The sequence below is a fragment of the Ictalurus furcatus genome, chromosome 23, assembly GCF_023375685.1.
Source record: "Ictalurus furcatus strain D&B chromosome 23, Billie_1.0, whole genome shotgun sequence".
Classification (NCBI taxonomy): domain Eukaryota; kingdom Metazoa; phylum Chordata; class Actinopteri; order Siluriformes; family Ictaluridae; genus Ictalurus; species Ictalurus furcatus.
This window is the reverse complement of record NC_071277.1, coordinates 2,211,339-2,233,661: the sequence shown is the minus strand read 5'-3', so window position 1 is coordinate 2,233,661 and position 22,323 is coordinate 2,211,339. Positions and strand designations below refer to the sequence as shown.

Genomic DNA, 22,323 nt, shown 5'->3' with positions numbered 1-22,323 from the left:
AGCCCCAAAAGCGCGCGGTGTCCCAGTTTGTTTGAGAATCAGAAACGAACAAATAAACAAGGTCATACCGGTCGAATGAGTGGTCCGTTTATTTATACACAAAAATTGTGTTCTTTCAAAAACCCAAGAACAAAGGAGAACTTCTCCACATGTACCCCATTCCGGGCCCCTCACGCAGAGCACTGTCTGATTGGACACTTCCAATACACGATGTGACCTATCAAAATGCCTGATAGTAAGAATCTCGAATGTGGGACGCTTTGATTGGTTAATTCGTTTTGGCGCTCATGGATTCTGTAGCGCCCCCAAAGTGGGCGGAGTTAGAGAGAGCGGAGAGAAAGCGGGTTTGAATAGTTACAGCAACGGAAATATTGAACATTGTAAGACAACTTCATTTTATTTTCTGTTATTTTAACTATCTCCTTCAGAGTTTACTCGAAGGGACCTCGAAGCGCGGAGAGCTTGGAAAGGAAACCGGGCCGAAAAGAGCTTTGTTGGCTTTGTTTAGCGAGCTTGCCGGTATCGGAGGTGAAGCGACGCCTCTTTCATAGCTTTAGTTAGCCGAGTTAGCTTAGCTTAGTTTAGCTTAGCTAACTGCTAATCTACATCCGACGGCTTCGTTTACAGTCTGAACCCCGAATATCTGAGTGTTTCATGTGGACTAGACTTCTGAAGGTATGACAAACACACGGAAGCGCCGTGTGGTTACAGCTGGAGTAGCGAAATCAGGTTAGCCAGGTAACCTTACTGAAGTAGTTCTGGGAGAGTCGGCTGTGAAGAGAATAACCTCCATAATAAAAGCTTTTCGTAAATGTTTTACCAAGTTCTTAATAATCTGCTTTTTGAAGTAATAGTCAAAATTCCAGCTACACCGGCACTGAAAAGTCAAGGTTATTAAGGAACACTTTGCAGAAACATGAATTAATGTTGTAGTGTGGCGTTAAGGAGGAAGAAACTGACTCAGGAACTAGTTCAAGCTGAAATCTCTCTCTCTTTTTTTTTCCTTACATTACTTCTTTTATCATCATCTTCTTTTTTTTTTTGTTAAAAACGTTCGTTCATTTTCGTTTGCTTTGTCTGTCTGTTAGACCTGAATGGCACTCTTTGAGAATCCGTCATAATTTGAATGTTGGCTTAACGGGCTTTTGTTAGTTTTTAACTTTCTAATCATTTCATATCCACTGACATTAACTACATAACATATCTGCTTCGCCTGACATTTTGGTTTTGCCCTTGACGTTTCCTGGAGTTGAAAGTGAACAGCTTATCCTTCATTATGTTGAAGGATTTAACCATGGTGATGTTCCCCAAAGCCTTTGGGTAGGTTTTTGTTTCAGCAACAGCCATCTGGCTCCTAGTTTGCTCTTAATAACACAGCTAATTTTATCTGTCTGAAAGCAGGCAAGCAACTATGGGGTAAACAAAAACCACCACCTTCTTCTAATGTATATATCTCTTTCCCCCCCCCCCCTCTCTAAAGTTGCAAATCTCAGTTGATTTCTTAATCACGATCCAGGGAAATTCTCTGATTCTCTATGCTCCTAAATGCTTCTTAATTTTATTGTTTTCCCCTCATGTAGCCCTAAATCGCACGTTCATGTTAAGCCTGTCGGAACACATGTTGGTCTTATGTCACTGATTCTTAAGATAAGGGGCAAGATGTGTTTTAGAAGTTAGTTTAGGTTTTTTTTTTTGTTTTTTTTTTAATACTGCGTTAATTAGAAATTGATATTTGTAGACAAAGGTCTCAGCTGATGAACCGTGTACGGGAACAGGTTTTTATGAAAATGCATTTTTCTTTTTATTCACTTCATGATTTAATTTCTGTCAACTCTGTCAGACACACACTGAAAAGCATGCTATTTTAATTTCATCCGTCCAGCAAAAGTGTACAGTCCTCGATTATCTAGCGGTGGTGTTCGGTAAAGGAGTTAAGTGATAAAATGCATTCTCTACACTTTTTTTTTTTTTTTTTTTTTTCCTGTTTTCACACTTATGAGAAATCCAATTCATGGAATCCTTCATTCTCTACCCCTCCTTTTTAATATTAAACGTATATCACCGATGCTCTTAGACCAACGAGAAATCACATCGTATAGTTCAGTTAGAGTTTTAATTATTAACACAATAAATTGAAACAAAGAATAAAATTTCTTTCAAAAATGAACAAAAACCTTCATCTGATGGTGATGACAAATAACCAACGGAGGTTACAACAGATTAAATACTGAGACATATTTTTTTTCCCCCCCAAAACAACTCATTGACAAGGCGACAAATTAAGAGAACTGAAATAATTTTTTTAAAATATTTAATTTAACAATTTAATTTTGTAATTTCATTATAATTGGGTTCCAGAATCCTTCCAGTGTTTTTCTCTCTGTAGCAGTGCATCTCATTCTGGGTCTCTGGTGGCTCACTGGACAAACAGAAGAAGGTTGAGTTGGGTTCAGTGTAATAGTAAGCATTACTATGTGACATCTTGTAGTAGCAACAGAAATCTTCTCAATTCTCTAAGAATAGATGGGAGATCTGTAGCCTGTTTATCAATTATCTATCTGAATGGCTGCTTCTGAACATCTCTGATACCTCTGCTCCTTATAGTCCAGTTCAACTCTTTGCCTTGAACGAACGCTTTTCTTATTATTTTATATTATTCTTCAAATCATCCCATGGGCCGGATTGGACACCTTCGGCCGTATGTTTTGACATCCCCGGTCTACAATTTTAAAGTTTATTGAAACAAAATTTGAAAAGTGAGAATTGACAAATCAATTTCAATACATTATAAATATAATTCAGATTTTCTCATGTCTTCTAATCTGAAGTGGCCAAAGAGGTTTTTATTTTTAATTTTTTTTTTTATTCTTTTAAGTCTGTTTTTTAAACAAGAAAATTTTGAGAAAGCATGATGGTGTGCTGTTGTAAGAAAATAATCGACATCCATAAAACAAGTTTGAGAGATGACTTGTTATAAACAGTCATTTCCTCATGTTCTCTTAAAGTTAATGAGACGGGGGGGGGGATGCAGCGTGATATTCAGAAAATGCAAAAAACAAATGTAAAGGAACAGATTTACACCTAACTGTTATAAAGAGCTGGCACTGGAGACTCCCTTGTTGGACGTTAAAGAAACCTCTCGCTAAAGAAAGTTGCGTTTTTATCATTAATTTGTATGTCTTTAATTCTTAAACAACTTATTTTGAGGCTGTTTATCTTGTATTATGTGAAGCATGAGATATAAGTTCCTGTGAACGAGTTGTTACTGTAGACATGGTAATATATATCAGAATATCAACCTGTCATTTGCTTTGCAGCCATCACTACTATCAGAGCTGCTATTATAGGAAATTACTCAATTAGATATGAGAATTCAGCAACGTTATGGTCTAAACGACGTGCACAATATTGCAAACTTCAAATGATGCCTAGCGCTCTGTTCCGTTGGGAAGAAGTGCATAGGTAGACAGCTTTTTTTGGGCAGTGTTTGTGCTCCCAAAATTGACTGTCCTGTTAAGAAGGCAGAATTGGGACTATTTTTTTTATAAGGCTGCCATTTTGAGCAAATTTGAAGAAGGAAAGAAAGATGCATTCTTTTTTTTTTTTTTCTTTTCTTTTCTGGAGAAGTCAGTCCCTCGAATCTGTTCACCAGTTGACTTTTCTGTGAAAGTTGCAAAAACATGGCAGACTGAACAGTTGCTCTGATTAAGCTTGATGAACTTGATGAATGTTGTACTTGTGAATTCATCTGTGTTACTTCACACTTAGTCAGTGTCTTTCACGTCTTGCCTGTGCTGAGATGCAGCTCTCCCCGTATGTTTGGTCAGACATGAACAGATTGCTGTTGCGTGCAGATTTTCTCCTGTAATTTTTTTTCTTTAAACTGATGCTTGTGTTTCTGTAGGGAAACCATGGGCTTGACTGGGAAGAAATCGGAGAAAGGCCCAGTGTGCTGGAGGAGGAGAGTGAAGTCCGAGTACATGCGCTTACGCCAGCTGAAACGCTTCAGAAGAGCAGATGAGGTTAAGGTAGGACTCCTCTAACCATAGAATGACTTGTATAAGCTATAATAGCTAGAAACTATACCTAGAAATACATCTTTTCAAAAGTATGTCCTCTATGGATGTTAGAATGTTATTTTACTATTTAATTAATACAGCTGGAAGGCAGAAGAATCCCAAGGAGTCTGATTTGGGGTCAGTAGGGGTCTGTCACTAGTCTGTGTCCTACCCACCTGGTGATAACGGCTGCTAAACAGCCAGGACGTACGTGTAACGGTAAAGTGGGGGAATAGCGTAGTGAATGCGGTAAAACGATCATTAAAATACCCGAAAAGACACATCTGGAAACTGTTTAGTTTGTGATTCGTGTTTTAAAATTCAAGCTGGACTCACACTGAAAGATGAAAACCCAGACCAAAATGTTTCTTGTTCATCATTAACATAAAGCAATATGAGTCATCTATATTCATGGCTGGTGTTCATGGTAACGAGAATGTAAGTAATGATGGAACCGTGCTTAAACGGAGCGCTTTTTTTTTTCTTTTTTTTGCCTTTTTATCCACCACTACAGAGCATGTTCAACTCCAACAGACAGAAGATTATAGAGCGCACTGACATTCTCAATCAGGAGTGGAAACTACGGCGGATTCAGCCAGTGCACATCATGACACCCGTGAGCTCGTTACGTGGAACGAGAGAGGTTAGCGCTCGACCTCTTTTTCAGCAAACGTTTCAGACGTAGTGTTGAGAGATTGCAGTGTTTACAATTCTACATGACTCCTGTTTTTTTTGTTTTTTGTTTTTTTTTCCAGTGCACAGTAGATAGTGGCTTTGCAGAGTTCTCCAGACAAGTCATTCCTCTTAAAACCTTGAATGCTGTAGCTTCTGTACCTGTGATGTATTCCTGGTCACCACTCCAGCAAAATTTCATGGTAAAGTACATCATCAGCCAATAATGAATTGATTGCAGACCTTCACTGTGACCTAATCAAGGTACTTTATTGTAGGTTGAAGATGAGACTGTTTTGCACAACATCCCTTATATGGGAGACGAGATCCTGGACCAGGATGGCACTTTTATTGAAGAGCTTATTAAAAACTACGATGGCAAAGTTCACGGAGATAGAGGTTCGTGTTAAAGATCTCTCCTACGTAATATTTTTCCTGTTAAGCGTAGTAGCGTGTGGTAAGAACAGTTGATCTGGTCTAAAGGATGTCATTTTTATGTTTAAGTTATGAATTTTGGTCAATACCGTTGTGGAACAATTTAGCGTGAAACACCCACTATTGCAGATATTTTTGTTGGTACCTGCCTGCGATATTTCCTAATCATCTTAGTTTTTCTATTTCCCAAAACATCAACAAATTTGCTATTCAAACCAAAGTGGCCCCGTCCAAGATGAAGCGTTTAATGAAGATGTACGCAGTAAACACATCACACAGTACCGCTCAAGCACGTTGAAATTGAGAAGTTTCCTGTAACAGCATGTCCTGATGTGTTTTCTTACCATTATACCACAGCGTCCTTTTTTTTTTTTTTGCATCATTTCATTGTTGCATTTAACATTGTCGAAACGTCCACCATACAAGTCCCTATGAAATAGTTACTATACAGGGCGACCCAAAAGTCTCCATGTATAGGGTACATTAACAGTTTTTGTCAAAATGTCTTCCAAAATTTTTATACTTGGTTTATCTTAGATTTTGTTTCTGATAGAATTTTAAAAATGCCTTTGACAAAAGAAGAACGTATTGAAATCATGACTGGATCGGGAAGCTGTCGCAAGGTTGCAATGGACAAGCAATTCATTCAGAACACTGGCCATGTTAACATGAGATCATCATGAGGGGGAGAGATGACTCCATGTGTTTTTACAAAGAAATGGCATTACAAATCATTTATATATATATATATATGTGTGTGTGTGTATGTGTATATAAAAAAGCTACATTTACTAAAATGTTTTAAGTTCCTGTATATATGGAGACTTTTGGGACACCCTATAGAAATGAGAACGTATTACAGTAAGTGCATTAATTTCAATCTGTGATTTACCTTACAGTTGAAACTATTGTCAGAGCTGCTGTTATAGACAATTAATAAACATCTTCTGGCCAATGAGATTTGATATTTCAACAGCACTGCGCGATATTTCTTATAACCACAGCGATGTTGCTGTAACGTTGCGTTGGGTGTCTACAGGAAACGTTTGCTATTTTTTATTTATTTATTTATTATAGTGATTATTGCTATTCCATGATGGTTAATTCTTTTTAATCTTTTATCAAAGATTCTGATTGTGAAAATAATTTAATTCCAAGGTTCATGCTGTGATTCCGTTTCCATTTTATTGCCTTATTAAACAGGTTATCCGTCTCTTGTTTTGGACGTGAACGTAATTGTCCTTTACTCTAAAATTAAAGGCTTTTTATTTCGATCGAATAATCAGTGAAATTATTGTTGGGTTATTAGGCTGAATGTAAACATTGCTGCTGTAGTTGCTTAGTTTTCACTTGCCATGGTTTCTACATATTGTAATCTGGCAAAATATTTCTGGTCTACAGAATGTGGCTTTATAAACGATGAGATCTTTGTGGAGTTGGTGAACGCTCTCAATCAGTACAGTGACAATGAAGACGATGACGACGAAGAGGACCAGCATGATTACAAATTAGACAACTGTGACGCAAAAGACATTGCTGAAGATCCTCGCAAGGACCAGCTTCTTAACTCCGCGAGTAAGTGTTGACATTTTTTTAAAAATACGACCGTGTTAAGAGCTTTGATTTTGTTTCGGTTTTTCAGACGTTAATCAAATATATTGGCGTATCAGAAAATCTGCTGAATTACAGCAACACTGAACAAGAGTGGTGCTGGTTTTAGAGGCAGTACAAACATAGTGCTATGTTCATCTGATTTCTAGTATGACAAATATATCACATATATAGCTAAGTGCTGTCAGTGTTGTGTTTGTGCTGTTTTTACTTCCTAAACTGTCATATGGCTCCTAAACCTGTACGGTGTGGTGTTATCGCCGTCATAGGTCGAAGCAGTGACTTTTCAAAAAAGTTCCCGTCTGAGAAAATCTTTGATGCCATCTCCTCTATGTTCCCTGATAAAGGATCACCAGAAGAGCTCAAAGAGAAGTAAGTCATCAAGCAAAAGCACGGCATCGTTTTGTTCGTGCAGCATGAATAGTTCACGTTAGTTCAGTATGAAGTGGTTCATTGTGAGGCATCACGTTAAGTATGGTAAGTTGCTATTTCACATAACAGTAAAGTATGAGAGAGTTTACCTAAAGTCTTACTGCGATTATATCTGTCTGCGACCGTCATAAATATATTTAGTTTAATTTTAATGTGCTAAAAATTCTGATAGCTGATTTTATTAGCTGATATGGTCAGTATAATAGAGGCAAGAGTTTCAGTTCAAAATGATACCGATATCATTCTCAGTTAAACTCAATATCATCAATAGAAACAAAGACATAAGTCTAAAACAAGCTACTTGTTAAGTCCTTAGATATGTACGAGTGCTTCATTTTAAAATGGTTTCTCCCAAGCTGAGAATACACTGAATACTTGGCAGTGTGATTGGATCAGGGGCTGCAGAGGAAACAGTGTTTTAAATCAACATCTCTCAGATTTCAAGTAATATTTTTGGAAGATTTTTAGTTTTCTGCTGGTAATGTTTTCCGTAATGTCCCCCCCCCCCCCCCCCCCACACACACACATATAAGCTCTTACTTCTCAGACAAGCACGATGAGGTGAAATATGTGGTGGTACATAATGACAAACAGTAAAGCTTTCTACTTTTAAACTGTGTGCAGGTATAAGGAGCTGACTGAGCAGCAGCTCCCAGGCACCCTTCCCCCTGAGTGCACGCCCAACATCGACGGCCCAAACGCCAAATCAGTCCAGAGAGAGCAGAGCTTGCACTCCTTCCATACGCTCTTCTGTCGGCGTTGCTTCAAATACGACTGCTTCCTTCACCGTGAGTCTTGGCTCTGTTTCCACACACTGTCTTAATGAGAGAGAGGGTTTGTGATGTGGATGTTTGTGCTTCTCTATACAGCTTTTCATGCAACTCCAAACACATACAAACGCAAGAACTTAGAGAATATGGTGGACAGCAAGCCATGTGGCATTGATTGCTACATGTACCTGGTTCAAGTAAGGAAACTTTGTTGTGTATCACAATGTCACTTTAATTATCATGCCTGTATATGCTCCCATGGTTTTGCCCCTTACTACATGAAGTACATCAACACTTGTTGGCGTGCTAAGCCACATTTGTATAAACGGTATATAAAGTGTTGTACCATATGCAAGAACTGACGAAAAATGCCAACAGTAAAACATAAAATTGATCAAGTTAGGTATGTTAGACCTACAAAGGTCTGCAGCCAGGGACCCCTTTAACTAGATGAAAATTTTATGTACCCCCCTCAGAATACATTTATTTTATTAACTTAATTTTGTTGTTTAAATATTAGGCTCATTATTAATTGGGGTGGGGGAAAAAATCGATTGACTTAACGATCACAATATTTGTTGTTTTTATTAATGATTTTGAAGTCGATTTTATTTTTTTTTCCCTCCCAGAATTGATGTAATCTATATTAAATTGCTTTATTTTAGCCTTTGCTAAGGTGACGAGGCGGAGAGAAGTTACCACTTGTATTCCAATAAAGGAGAAAGTGTATTCGTCATCTACATGGCGTCATATCCGTTATAAGCGGACGAGAAAAGTTCTGGGAGTCTCCCTCATATTGATGGCGGCTCCCTGACGCCCGCGAATTATATACAATATACTGGAAATAGTCTTTTTATTTATTTATTTAATAGCGAGCGAGAGACCAGGATATTTGTAACAGTAGACGGGCTCTGCAGACACTGAGAGAACGAGTGTCAAGACGTAGCGAGAGAGTGACGGCACACGTATCCCGATTGGTGTTTCTTTCTGCTAACTAGACCTGTCGGTTTTCTCTGTGGGAGGGCTTTACAGTCGCCCTCTTCCTCTCTCTTCAGTTCATCTATCAGTTCAGTGTGCCTCTGTAGTTCAGTAACACTGTAGTGTCCCAAAAAAAAAAAAAAAAGTAAACACAAAATGCACTTCACCCCAAACTACACTAAAGTGTACCCCTGCTTAATAGAGGTCAAAAACTGTTTTGCTCGCTGCACTGTTTGCAACAGCGACTTTTTGATTTCGCACGGTGGGTTAAATGATTGTAGAAGACATGTTGAGGTGAGTTTAACAGGTGTCATTCCTTCATTAGCATAGCTAATGTTCTTTAAAGTAGCTGGCTAGCTGCTAAGGAGCTACTCTGTTGATGTCCTACGTGATAAGGCCAAACTCCCTGTAGACTTGCTTGAAGTTGTAATTGAATGAAAAAACAACTTCATGAGTTGAATAAGAAATATTATAATAGTGCATATGAAGTACATTACATATGTACAAATACATATTTTAATGTTACATTTAGTTATTAGCCTTGAGACTGCCAACAAAATACTCCTTAATGGAGTGTGTATATGATATAGATGTAGAAGCGAGATGGGGTTGCGGGGGTGGTGAAGCTACCTCCCTGAAATGATTTTTTTTGCAGGGTGAGATGTCTGTTTGCTTTTTTTAAGACTAACAAAAATCGCAGTACAGATTCGGCACCCAAGTATCGTGATGGTATCGATTCAGGAGATAAACCTATCCTCCCAGCCCTATTTTTTTAAAAAAAATCACATTATCCAGTTTATTCTGGATATTTATTGGAGACATCGATCTTTTTTATTCCTGAACGTTCAGAAAACACATTTTTATATTAACGGTCATTGGATTTAAGTAGAGATTATTTAAGGGCCACTTGTTTTGAATGATTAAAGATTAAACCCATTCAGTCAAGTGACCAAACATGCTTAAATTTGCTATATATAAATATAAGTTTGATGGTATAACGTTGATTGGTTATGATCGTACTGAAATAAAAATTGTGGACCCCCAACTATACTTCTATACTCCATAGCTATCCGTCTTTGAGAACCATGGTGTTAGAGGATAAAATGTAAAAGGAAAAAAAAATCCCATCACAGTAAAATAAAAATTTGATTGAAAGTTTTGAAAATAACAGAACAAACTGGGGCCATACATATGAACTGATCATGTGTCTCCATTTTTATTTTTTGGACATAAATTATTCTCAACAAAATCTGAAATGCACATCAGGACAGCATGGTGAAGGAGTATGCAGCTGGTGTGGTGGCTGAGCGAGCAAAAACCCCGCTGAAACGTTCAGCAACCAGACGCAGAGGCAGAATTGCCAATAGCAGCAGCAGGCCAAGTACACCAACAGTGAACACAGAGACTAAAGACACGGACAGCGACCGAGAGGGAGGGACTGACACCAACGACAGCAACGATAAAGACGATGAGGACAAGAAGGATGAGACTACTAGCTCTTCAGGTATGGGGTGAAGGAATACTGTGTACTGAGTAAATTCCCCTTCTAATACGTTTAGAACACAATTTAGAACGAAATGCGTTTAAAAAGCATGAGGATCAGAGACCATAGCATGCAGATGCAGTGGTGTTTGAAAGTTTGTGAACCCTTTAGAATTTTCTATATTTCTGCATAAATATGACCTAAAACATCAGTCCTAAAAGTCGATAAAGAGAACCCAATTAAACAAACGAAACAAAACTATTATACTTGGTCGTGTTGTGGAGATCAGACTTTGATAGATCCCTGTTCTTTAAATAAAACAGGGCGCTCACTCACACCTGATTGAAAACACCTGACTTCAAATTAAACTGCTAATCCTAGAGGTTCACACCCTTTTTTTCACTCACAGATATGTAATATTGGATAAATTTTCCCAATAAATAAATGACCAAGTATAATAGTTCTGTCTCAGTTGTTTAATTGGCTTCTCTTTGTCTATTTGTCGTATAGGAGTTGTGTGAAAATCTGATGATCTTCAGGTCCTATTTATCCAGAAATATAGAAAATTCTAGACGGTTCACAAGTTTGCATTAATTAAATTACTGCATTAGTAAAGACATTTGTGATTTGTGACTATTTCTTGACCTACTACTTGAATTACTGTAAAAAAAAAAAAGTTAACTCTTAGAACCGTAAAGGTTTTATAACTTAAATTGTTTCGCACATTTCATTAGACTTAAAGCACTCTATGTAAGTTTTCACATTGGTCCGTGTGTAGAGGCGAATTCCCGCTGCCAGACTCCTGTGAAACTGAAGATCCCCGATCCTCCTGAGAACGTGGACTGGAGTGGCGCAGAGGCCTCCCTTTTCCGCGTCCTCATTGGCACTTACTACGACAACTTCTGTGCCATCGCTCGCCTCATTGGCTCTAAGACCTGCAGACAGGTGTGTATGACAGTATGATTTCAAATCCATCTTATTTTAACGAGTCATTTGCACACAATCCATCTTCGGTCAATTTTTTGTACATTTATTTGCTAGGTACAGGGTTAGTACGGTCATGGAAAAACCTGGAAAAGTCCTGGAATTTTAAAATCGCAATTTCCAGGCCTGGAAAAATAACTAAACCCGGAACGTTTTGGAAAAGGCGTGGAAATTTGCTTCACAAATACCGGTATAATAGAATATATGTTTAATTGTTAATATTGGTTAAACAATACTTAATGTTCAGGCGATCGGTCACGTTTAATATTTGACAACTGTTTTTTACGACAGACGTTAAACGGCCAACAGTAATATCCAGGGATGCAAACATTTACACGATTCATGTAACGTAATGCGTTATTGTCGGCGTGACGAGACAAACTTTAGTGGAGTGTATCAGGCATAAGATTAAGAATGAATGTGTGCATATTGTGAATGGATTTAGTGAGCGTGGTTGCCTAGCAGTAAACCCCCAAGTGTCTGCAACCATTTTATTTTGATACTGCTGTAGTCTGTATGTTCTTGACAGGTCTGTGCTCAAAAGTTCACGTAAAAATGAAAATTCTGTTATTTACTTACCCTTATGTCAGTCCAAACCCAAATACTGTTAACACTCATAGATATTTTCTCATTCCTTTCCACTCTATTAAGGCTCTATTCCATAAAATGGCAGAAGATGGCGTTTATAGTATAGATGTGTAAACGTTCTTCAATACACACTGGCCTTACTGTAGTTATTTTACTTTTGGTTTAATCCTAGTTATTTTGACATTCATTTTTATTCTTATTGTACATGTATACATAGACTTTCCAGGAACTGTATGGTCATGAAAAATTTGCCTCAAACGTCATGGAAAAGTCACGGAAAAGTCATGGAAATTTATTGGTAAAAAAAAATGTGTATGAACCCTGTAGGTATATGAGTTCAGGGTAAAGGAATCCAGCATCATTGCACGTGCACCTGCTGAAGATGAAGACACACCTCCAAGAAAGAAGAAGAGGAAACACAGGCATGTTCGTAAGAGGATGCTTACTCTTGCATCCTTTTAGTTTATTTTGGTTCACCTGTAGTATTTCAACTGAAAGTAACCGTTTCCGTCTCCGCCGTAGGTTGTGGGCTACACACTGTCGAAAAATCCAGCTAAAGAAAGGTTTGTATTGTTCATTGTTTTTTGTACTTTGAACTGTTTGGTGGATTCTTTAGTTTGCCATAATACAGCACAAGACTTGATTTATAGTTTTTCTGTAAAGCTCTGCTCGTATCGTGTCCTAGCAGTGCCTGTCTGTCCTTCCAAAACTATGTGAAAATCCGTCCATTATGATAATCACATTTTCAAACAGCAGGCAGCTAAAGCAAGTGACTATTTAATACCGTATGATATAAGAGCTGTTTCATTTCAGTACCATACAAAGTGATTCAGTAACGTGCAACCAGATTTGAGAAGTGGGAAGTCACACCTCTTTTGCGAAGACAAACAGATGCCATGTCTCATTTACTGGGCTCCATTCACGCACAGCCTCTTTGTGATGCATAGTTTAATGAATCAGTGCAGCTGGATTGTAAATACCAAGTATGATGCCATTTTGGACCGGTTGTTCAGTCAGCCTAGTATCAATGAGTCACGTACTGATTAATTACCAACAGGCTGGGTTTCAGCTAATTGATTGGTATACAAAATCATGTCAAGGGTACCATAAGCAGAAATTGTGGATTGTTGTGTCGGCTAAGGTTTTAACCTTGTCCTCTTTACAGATGGCTCGTCCAATCACGTCTACAATTACCAGCCGTGTGACCATCCGAGGCAACCATGTGACAGTTCCTGCCCCTGTGTCACTGCTCAAAACTTCTGTGAGAAGTTCTGCCAGTGCAGCTCAGAGTGTGAGTATAAACACGTGCACGGTTTGTCAAGACCAGATTTGACTTGATAGGTCTTAAGTATATCGTTTCTGTTTGTAACGTTTTTCCGTTTTAAAGATGCCCAAACGCCTGTAAAATGATTTGAATGAACTAATTGATTATAATGATTAAACACCTTATAAAACTGGCACACAAGCCTACAATTATTTAGCTTGGGGAAACCGCTTTAATGCTTTTTAAATCCTGCAGAATTGTGGGGAAACTTTTAAAACCCGAGCACCCTGTTTTCAGTATCTCGTGGCATATTCTAACACATGCTGCACTACTAAATGTTTCTTGTTACAATTAGCTGTACCGATGTAGCGTAACGGAATAGTTTTCGAACTAACGTTAACGGGTCGTTAAAGCTTTGTCGTCTTTACGATACATCACGCTTCTAGATTCTAGACTGCTGTAGATGAAGTTGTTTTTCAGACATGATTTGCGTGCTGTGTGCAGGCCAGAACCGTTTCCCGGGCTGCCGCTGCAAGGCTCAGTGTAACACAAAGCAGTGTCCGTGTTACCTGGCCGTGCGTGAGTGCGACCCTGACCTCTGTCTTACCTGCGGAGCTGCTGATCACTGGGACAGCAAAAATGTCTCATGCAAGAACTGCAGCATTCAGAGAGGAGCCAAGAAGGTGCAAAGACGTTAAATGAATAATAAATTCTATAACATATTTGTGCTCTTCTTATACAACCGCATAACCTCAGAATGCACATGACTTCATATCCTCATCAAATCATAATGTTTCTGAATGATTGATTGAAAACCACAATATAAACAAAATGATCAAGATTGTGATTTATCATCACACAATTGCATTGTTTATAGTAGATCTCTCTCATCCAATCTTGATATGTTCAGCACTTACTATTGGCACCATCTGACGTGGCGGGATGGGGCATCTTCATCAAAGAGCCGGTTCAGAAGAACGAGTTCATTTCGGAGTACTGTGGAGAGGTGAGCATTTTTAAAAGCGAGCTCTACTGTCGCACGTTAGCAGCGGTTTTAAGTGTTGGACAGTCGAGCTTCATGAACGTGCATGCGTTTTCCAACATGCTCTTGACGGTTACGTAGCAAAGCCATGTCTTGTTCTAAATGACACCCCACCCCACCCCCATTGGACAATTGTTTACCGTTTTTCTGGTATGTTCATGATATTATAATTAGCAAATTAATGTGAGTGAAAGAAGTGGTATAAGCAAAAGCAGCCAGCATTAGCTAAATTTCGTGATTGACTGTATGACCTTGGCTAACACTCAAAGTAGCTTGGTAAGGTTAGCCAGTTACTCCTGTATTTAAAAAAAAACAAAAAAACAGAAACTTGCGTTTCTCTCTTTATACAACTGAGCGGTCCAGGGTTAAGGCCCTTGCCCAAGGGTCCAGTAGTGGCAGCTTGGTGGTGCTGGGATTCGAACTCACAACCTTCTAAGCTGTAGTACGATGTCTTAACCACCCAGTTATCACTGCCTAGAAAAAGATAATTGCCGTTGGGTCCAACGCAGGAAAAGAGTGAGTAGCGAGAACGTAGCAGATATTATTTAAACAATAACTTTTTAAATACATTGCACATCCTAGTGCATTTTTAACAAGATAACTTTTTATTCCTAATCGAGTGAATTTGAACTGACCAATGACATTGCATTCAGTTCTGTTCTTTTGCAAGATCCTTTTGCAATAATTGTTTGTCGTTAAATCTCAAATGTAGCGTTAGTGTGTTTTATCAAATATTAATCATCGTCATATAGCATTTGAAATTAATTATCCAATATTTTTTGGGCTAAACCAAAATGCATGCCGTGCAGGATTAAAATAATAAAAGTACATTAGTCCACACAGGATTTCAGAGTTTTTTTTTGTGTGTGTGGAAAACTACTCGAATCGGTGAAACCGCAGTCGCATGAAATTGTCTTTTGCGGTGACGTTTGGTAAACGAGACCTTTTAGCTGTACTCGTGTTCGGTGCACGTGAATCGGAGAGGGATTTGGCTGAATGTGCAGTGTGATGTCGTCGCATGAATTCTCTTGGACTAGACCTGTGGGAAATCTGCAGTAATTTTGAAAAATACAAGCTCCTCTGAACGTCGCAGAGTTTGCTCGATCTTGCGTTAATTTCTGTGATCGCAGAATCACGAAATCCTGAACGGACCGATCAATTATAGCGTCCTGACTGTTTTTATTTTGAACTCTGCACAACAGTAAGGTTATTTGCTCTATGAGCAGAAATAACAGCAGATCATTTCTTGAACTACTTTCAGATACCGGTCAGATTGTGTAGCCAGATGTTAAGGTCTATAACACACATGGCTGAACCCTTGAAAAATGTGGTTCGGTGTTAGCATAGTTACGGTAGCCTACATTTGAAGGACGGTGTTCAGCAATGAATTGAAATGGAGGTAAATATAAACCGCCGTCTTTCCGAGCTCACTCAAAACCCATAACTCAGCTGCTCGTTTGGGTTCATTATTACAGACCTCATTTCTGCAATGCAGTGGTGTTTGAGTTTTTAAGTAAGCTCCATGTCGAAGTGTTAAGCGTTTTTGTTCAGTATTTCTACTTATTTCTGTTTCCCGTAGATCATCTCCCAGGACGAGGCTGACCGCAGAGGAAAGGTCTATGACAAATACATGTGTAGTTTCTTGTTCAACCTCAACAACGGTAGGTTGATTTCTCCCCTCTCATGTTGCAAGTTTGTGCTCTTGTGCATTGTGTGTTTAACATTTGGGCTGTTCTGCAGATTTTGTTGTTGATGCAACTAGGAAAGGCAACAAGATCAGGTTCGCCAATCACTCCGTCAACCCCAACTGCTATGCAAAAGGTGAGGCGTCTGAAACATTGCATTTTGGGTACAGTTTGGCCAAAAATAAAATGTACACGGTGTTCCCCTTACACCAAAAGTCAGTCAACTAAGGTGTGTGTTAGTTTCTGAAGCTTGCTTCGTTAGTTTTGACTCTGGCGGTCAGTAGAAATTAAATGAAATGTTAGTTTTCTAATGAAAGGAATGAATACGTTGGCACGATTATATTTTTCTGTACAACACCGATTTCAAACATTTAATCATACACCTTCAGATCTAAAGGTTTTTAAAGTCATGAGAAACATTTCAGTCGAGTGTCCACAAATAATAAAGCTAATAAAAGGATCATTCTGCATGAGCCTCAGACTTGGATAGAGGCCGACGGACGATCTGGATGATGTGGTTTCAGTTTGATTGCAGAAGCGTTTGTGTACAAACTACTGAGCCAAGTGTTTTAAAGGTTAATGTGTGCTGATTTAGACATGCGGTTTGCACAGTGCTATATGCCTGCGAAATTTAGGACTCAAATGTAAGACATCAAACCTATCCTGGCTGATCCTTTAATAGTAAACGTTAGAGCTGATCTAGCCTCAATGTTTTTTTTCTTTCTTTCCTCCTTTTCAGTTATGATGGTTAATGGGGATCACCGAATAGGCATTTTTGCCAAGAGAGCCATACAAACCGGGGAGGAGCTTTTCTTTGACTACAGGTAAGTGTTGGACAGCTTTGACTTTTTTTTCTTTACACTATATCCACATCCTAAAAATCATAATCACAATCTCAGTGCTCACTCGGCAGGAAGCTACGCACATGTTCCAGACAAGTGTTTCCGTGGCCGCTAAAATGGTAGAGCTTTGATATAACAGCGTAGCCTGTTGTACTGAATGCACACGTGACCACAATACCAATGCTTCTAGAAGAAACGATTTAGCATGTCGCACCCAAATGCTGAAACATAAACAACCACCACACGCTTCCTGATAACGCACAGTATAAAAGTGTTTCTTTTCACTATAACTCCAGTTGTCTTTGTCCAGTTGCAGAATAGACTGTCCTTGCTGCCTGAGTCTAACCAATCAGTTGTCCCTCCACATTTTGGTTAATACTTTTTATTTTATTATTTCATCAGAAAATATTGCAGAAACTAAGTTACTATCATAAGTTACTATTGATAGTCTTGTATTGGACCGCTCACAAGGATTTGTATTTCAGAGGTGGTTCTTTAGGGATCTCTCTAAGTAAATGTATCGCGTGAGTCTTGTCTGCCATTGCTTGTGTAGTGTACACACTAGGGATGTCACGATACCAAAGATCTAGTAGTCGGTACTGATGGCACCAAAAGTACTCGATACCAAAGTCGATACCATGGTGTGGTTTAAAAAAAAAAAAAAAAATATATATATATATATATATATATATATATATATATATAATATATAATTCTTACAAAAAAATAAAAAAAAACTCCTGGAGGACATCCTCCTCTGGCTAATACTGGCAAAGAGAGAGAGGTGTTTTAATTATCAAACCCTGTCTGACAGTGACTAATAAAACAGTGCTAAGGTGCGCACACCCCTTATACTCTGAATGCAAGCATTAGTTTAAATTCACTGATATGGTGGCAGGCCACAATGATTTAGTAAAAGCATGAACAGTTCAATACTTATTTGCGACATGAGGCTACATTTAGCTGACGGGACACGGGCTGAATGGCGATGCATGGTGGAACATTAGGAGGTAGTTTATAACATTGCAATGCGTTAGCGTCGTTAACAAATAACTGGCTATTGCTAACATTACATGGAGCGTAACATGAGCTGGTTTCACGGCAACAATGCAGCTGCTTCAAACAAACATAATATAGGACCGTCTTTCAGGTGCTTCGTCAAATTCCTGGCGTTTCCTCGCTTTGTTTGAAATGAACGCTAGCATCGGCTGCACACCGGAAACCGTTGCTACCTTTTCTCTCTTTTACTCTCAGCGAGTCAGGGCGGAGCTAATATTGTCGCCGTCTTCGGTAGTTAGGCGTTCTTCTTCTTTACCACTCGTGGACCGACTAAAACACTTGTGCATATTTGCTGCCCCCTTCAGTTCCGGAAGAATTATAACCCCGGTATCTTCATTACCAATGGTACCTATGCTACTGCAGAAAAACAAGTACCGTCACGTTCTGACAATGTCGCTACCGTATCGGTACCGAAGTATCGGTTCTCCCGACATCCCTAGTACACACTGCTACGTTTGTAAAACAGCAAAACGCCGTCAAAGTCGTGTAGTGGACGGTACAGCAATTCTGAGGTTTCGACTTAGTGTAGCATCCACTAGGCATCGACTAAAAAGAACTTCTCCAAACAGGTTGATCCAACAACCTAACACAGCTAGCTAACGTTTGTAGAGAAGTTTACTTGGGTGACTTGGCTAATGATTCTTCAAGTAATGCTAGTAATACATGCACGAGCTAATCACAGTGATATTTAACTTTTAAAGCACTGAAATAAAACTTGGATGAATACCTGCTTATGGAATTTCTTCCCACTCCAAAACATTTTGTGGAGGAAAACAAATAACACCGTATATTTCTGTTGTGCATTCTCAGCTTATACATAATTTTTCTTCCTCCTTTTTAGATACAGTCAAGCTGACGCTCTCAAGTATGTGGGCATCGAACGTGAAATGGAAATTCCATGAATCCGTCTACCTCTGGAACAAATGCCTTACGCTCTTCAGGAATTTTCTGTCCACATGCCGTTTCAAAACGTTTCAATACTGTTTTTTTTTTTTTTTTTTTTTTTTTTATAGGACAAGGTGATCTGCCAACTTGGATATTTCTAGTAGTTTTTTATACTTCAGTCTTTTTCTGACATTATTTTTCTCGACCAACAGGCCTACTCTGGGAATTCACTTTTTAACAGCAACTTGAATATTCACTTGTTTACAGCTTCAAGTTTAGTAGAGATCCGTCAGTCTAACGGGCTGTTTGTTTTCCACTTTTCCCGAACTTTTTATTAGAATTTTTGTCTCTCGACCTTTGGACCAAACTGACAGTAAACCACATGTTCAGCACCAGTTTATTAGGTACTAAATCTGTATATGGGCTGATTTATACTGGGTTTGCAAAGCTGCAGACATCGTGCACGAATAATTGCACATAATATGAGCGAGTGCACCCAGGGTCGGTGGTGCATGTCCAAAAAATATTAAAAAAAAAGAGTTCCAAGGGTTTGGATTTCACTGTAGTACAGAGGCAGCAACGTACTGGAGGTGATGGAGATATTTTGCTGTTCACGCTGTATTTTTTACGTTTGGGACACATATTATGCTAAAATTTCTCTCTTAAGCTAAACCCACACTTTTTTATTTTTTTTTCCAGAGAATTCACTATTACTACTCGTTGTTTTGTAATAATTTGCAGATGATTGTATAAGTAGGGTATACAGCACTTGGGGAGGTGCTGTTCTAGGAAATACTCAACATTGGGGTGATGATGTGCTGCCTGACATGAAGAGGATTTACTGTTACTCCCCTGAAGTTGAATATTTTCCAGAAAATAGCATGTGCCAAAGTGTTTTATTCCTCTAGTACTACTGCAGTTTGCTAGTCATGACCATTTTTAAAAAAAAAAAAAAATTTTTTATTTATTTGTAACACGTTGTACATTTTAGTCATTTATATTTGCAGCTAATGTTGTGGAACCATGTAAGTTAATTCCTGTTATCATTTGTTACAGCAGCTATGAGTAGTCGTACCATCCCCAGCCTGTTAGGGTAATAGGTCAAAAAACAAAAACAAAAAATAGCTAGTCATTAGTGAGAAACCGGAAAGTATAAAGTCATGAAGGGTTTCCAAAACAACTACTACTACTACTACTACTGCTGGTCACAAAGCGCTGGCACTCGAGACTCCTTCCATGAACCCTTTCACATGCATGCTTGCATGCATCTTGATGTATCCGTATAAATCAGCCCTGCCTAATAAACCGGAGACGCACTATCCTCCACCAGTCTTCATCAAGTTGTGGTGTTTTTGATCCATATGAAAACCAAAGTCACTTTCTCTGCTTGTCTGTCATCACAAGCATCTACAGCGGTATCATGTACTTTCTGGAGTGCCAACGCATCCAGTTTCTGTAAAATAAATGAAAAACGTAAGTATTTAAAAAAAAAAAAAAAAAAAAAGGACGAAAAACATGTATAGATACAGTATCTAACTTGCGGTGCCTTGAAATTACACTGAATTGTTTAGTTGTCCTATAATGTTGGTGATTGTGTGTTGAGTTTGTTGTAAGCATGAACAAAGATTTCAAATGGAGTCAGGGAACTTTTTCAATGTTTTGTTTTTGTTATTTTTTTACAAATCTCCACGTCATTTGAGCAGCTTTTTGCCAGACCATCACTGTAGGTAGGAAAAGTTTGGACAGTCAGTAAGGTCTTCCTGTTGTTAACTATTGGGTCATCCACTATGTACTGGCACAGTTTCTTTTTTTTGTTTTGTTTGGTTTTTTTTTTTTTTTTTTTTTTTTTTTTTTTTTTTTTTAATGGGTCATTCTTTAAAAAAAAAAAATAAATAAAAAAGTCACAATGAAGGGCACAAGAAAGTCGATAACGTGCTCAATCATTCTCGAAGGTCTCTTCTTAATAGTTCAATTTAAAAAAAAAAAATTTCTGGAAGAAATTGGCTGCTATGTTTGAGTATGGATTAATGATTTATTATACTGTTAAGCCATTGATTTATTTATAACAGATGTATTGAGCACCGCCTTTAGAGCTATACTTTAAAGCTATAGTCCCCCTTTCAGTGTTTCTTCCAGACCACGTGCCTAGACTAGAATGACCGAATGCTGAGGCAGTGAAAGAGACACTTCCTTGTCCTGATGTCTGGATGCTAGTAGGTTCATCATTTGTTCTTTTTCTCTCTTGAGCTTTGGGGCATCACAGAGATTAGAATTTCTTCTCTGATCAGACCGTTTTATTTATTTATTTTATTTTTTTTCTTTTATAACTGCTGAGAGGAAAATTTCAATCACTTTTTAGGGAATGAAGTAATAGATTAAGAATTTAGCAATGAGCCATGGAGTCGGTGTTAACTGAGGAAATTGGTAAAAATTTAATCTACTGCTTTTACTGTGACGTTATAAATAGTTACTAGCATACAGGTTGTCAAAATGCACGAGGGTCTGCGATTTTTCTCTTTTTTTTTTTTTTTTTTGTTAGTGTTGGAAATGACAACCTACCATTATGAAAGTTATTATATTTATTGCTATTAGCCTGTTTGACTGGACGCTTGAATCGAATGGTTTTATTTAAACCCTAGTAACTTAAAAGGAAGTCCTATACATAATATAAACGTGGATCTAATGTCGGTGGGGAACTGAACAATAAAAAGCTCTATGCTTCTAATAAATAGGCAGAATGTTATTATTCACGTTTTAGTAAGTTCCCTGCCTGAGTTTGAGACCCTCTGGACTATATCAGTGATGGTAATCAATCATGTAACAGTATAATGAATGATTATTATGCAATGCTTAGTGTTAACTTACTGGAATTTTTAAATTTTTTGGGGAGAATGAAAGGTGAACGGTGCTAATCTAACGGTGTGACGACAAGGCTGCATGCTGAACGTGGCTCTGTATAAGTTTTAAAAAAAAAGGGTACTTAAAACCACACCTTAGGTGTGGGAATTTTCCTGCTAAAACAAGTCCAAACATGTTGGATGACCCATGAAATCCAGTCCAGCTGAATATTAATAGAAGAAGTTGTGATAAAACCACAGCAATAAGATCCGCCTCAAATCACCCGCCTGTGAAGATCTTTAACAGTCACTATTTATATTCGCAGACTCTGAAAGTAGGTTTGGCTTTTCTGTAATTTATTAAGACTTTGCTGTGATTTGCCAAGTAAAACTCTGACGGTTTTCTCAGTGTGAGTTTGAGAACTCCTCACCAGCATGTTTCTTCTGAGACATTCAATCTTTCGGTCATTTTTTTTTTATTTTATTTTATTTTTTAAAATTTTCTTTCCCTGAGGGTTTGTGACCACTCTGTTTCTCTCTGCCTCTGATTGTACAAGGTGCTGGTTTGTAATGTTTACAGATAATATTGTTGAAAGTAATAAACAAAACTAAAATAAGCTTTCTATATTCATCACATTATTTTATTATACGCTCAGCTCAGACTCGGTAGCCTAATATCTCATCAAGTGTGAACGGAT

At 38.2% G+C, this 22,323-nt stretch overlaps 1 protein-coding gene across 4 annotated transcripts; it reads left to right on the top strand.

The window, feature by feature from the left end:
- Positions 1-264: 264 nt before the first annotated feature.
- ezh2 (enhancer of zeste 2 polycomb repressive complex 2 subunit) lies at positions 265-20,622 on the top strand. Of its 4 annotated transcripts, XM_053611062.1 has the most exons (21): positions 265-528; positions 628-729; positions 3,905-4,028; positions 4,573-4,701; positions 4,814-4,933; positions 5,009-5,129; positions 6,567-6,740; positions 7,046-7,148; positions 7,833-7,996; positions 8,078-8,175; positions 10,223-10,460; positions 11,218-11,384; positions 12,339-12,433; positions 12,534-12,574; positions 13,177-13,302; positions 13,780-13,958; positions 14,186-14,281; positions 15,897-15,978; positions 16,058-16,138; positions 16,742-16,826; positions 18,745-20,622. In XM_053611062.1, exons 3-21 carry the CDS (start codon positions 3,912-3,914, stop codon positions 18,803-18,805), a joined length of 2,277 nt encoding a protein of 758 aa, XP_053467037.1. In that variant the 5' UTR covers positions 265-528; positions 628-729; positions 3,905-3,911; the 3' UTR covers positions 18,806-20,622. The 4 variants fall into 4 exon arrangements, with proteins under 4 accessions (XP_053467037.1, XP_053467034.1, XP_053467036.1 ...); XM_053611059.1 differs by lacking the exon at positions 628-729 and having other exon boundaries at positions 265-380; XM_053611061.1 differs by having other exon boundaries at positions 265-675.
- Positions 20,623-22,323: the final 1,701 nt, after the last annotated feature.

Bases quoted from the DNA above. Each gene is read 5' to 3' on its own strand.
- ezh2 (XM_053611059.1), top strand. From the start codon at position 3,912: ATGGGCTTGACTGGGAAGAAATCGGAGAAAGGCCCAGTGTGCTGGAGG. The intron at 4,702-4,813 runs GTTAGCGCTCGA...TTTTTTTTCCAG, and splicing joins CGTTACGTGGAACGAGAGAG to TGCACAGTAGATAGTGGCTT. The intron at 15,979-16,057 runs GTAGGTTGATTT...GCTGTTCTGCAG, and splicing joins CTTGTTCAACCTCAACAACG to ATTTTGTTGTTGATGCAACT.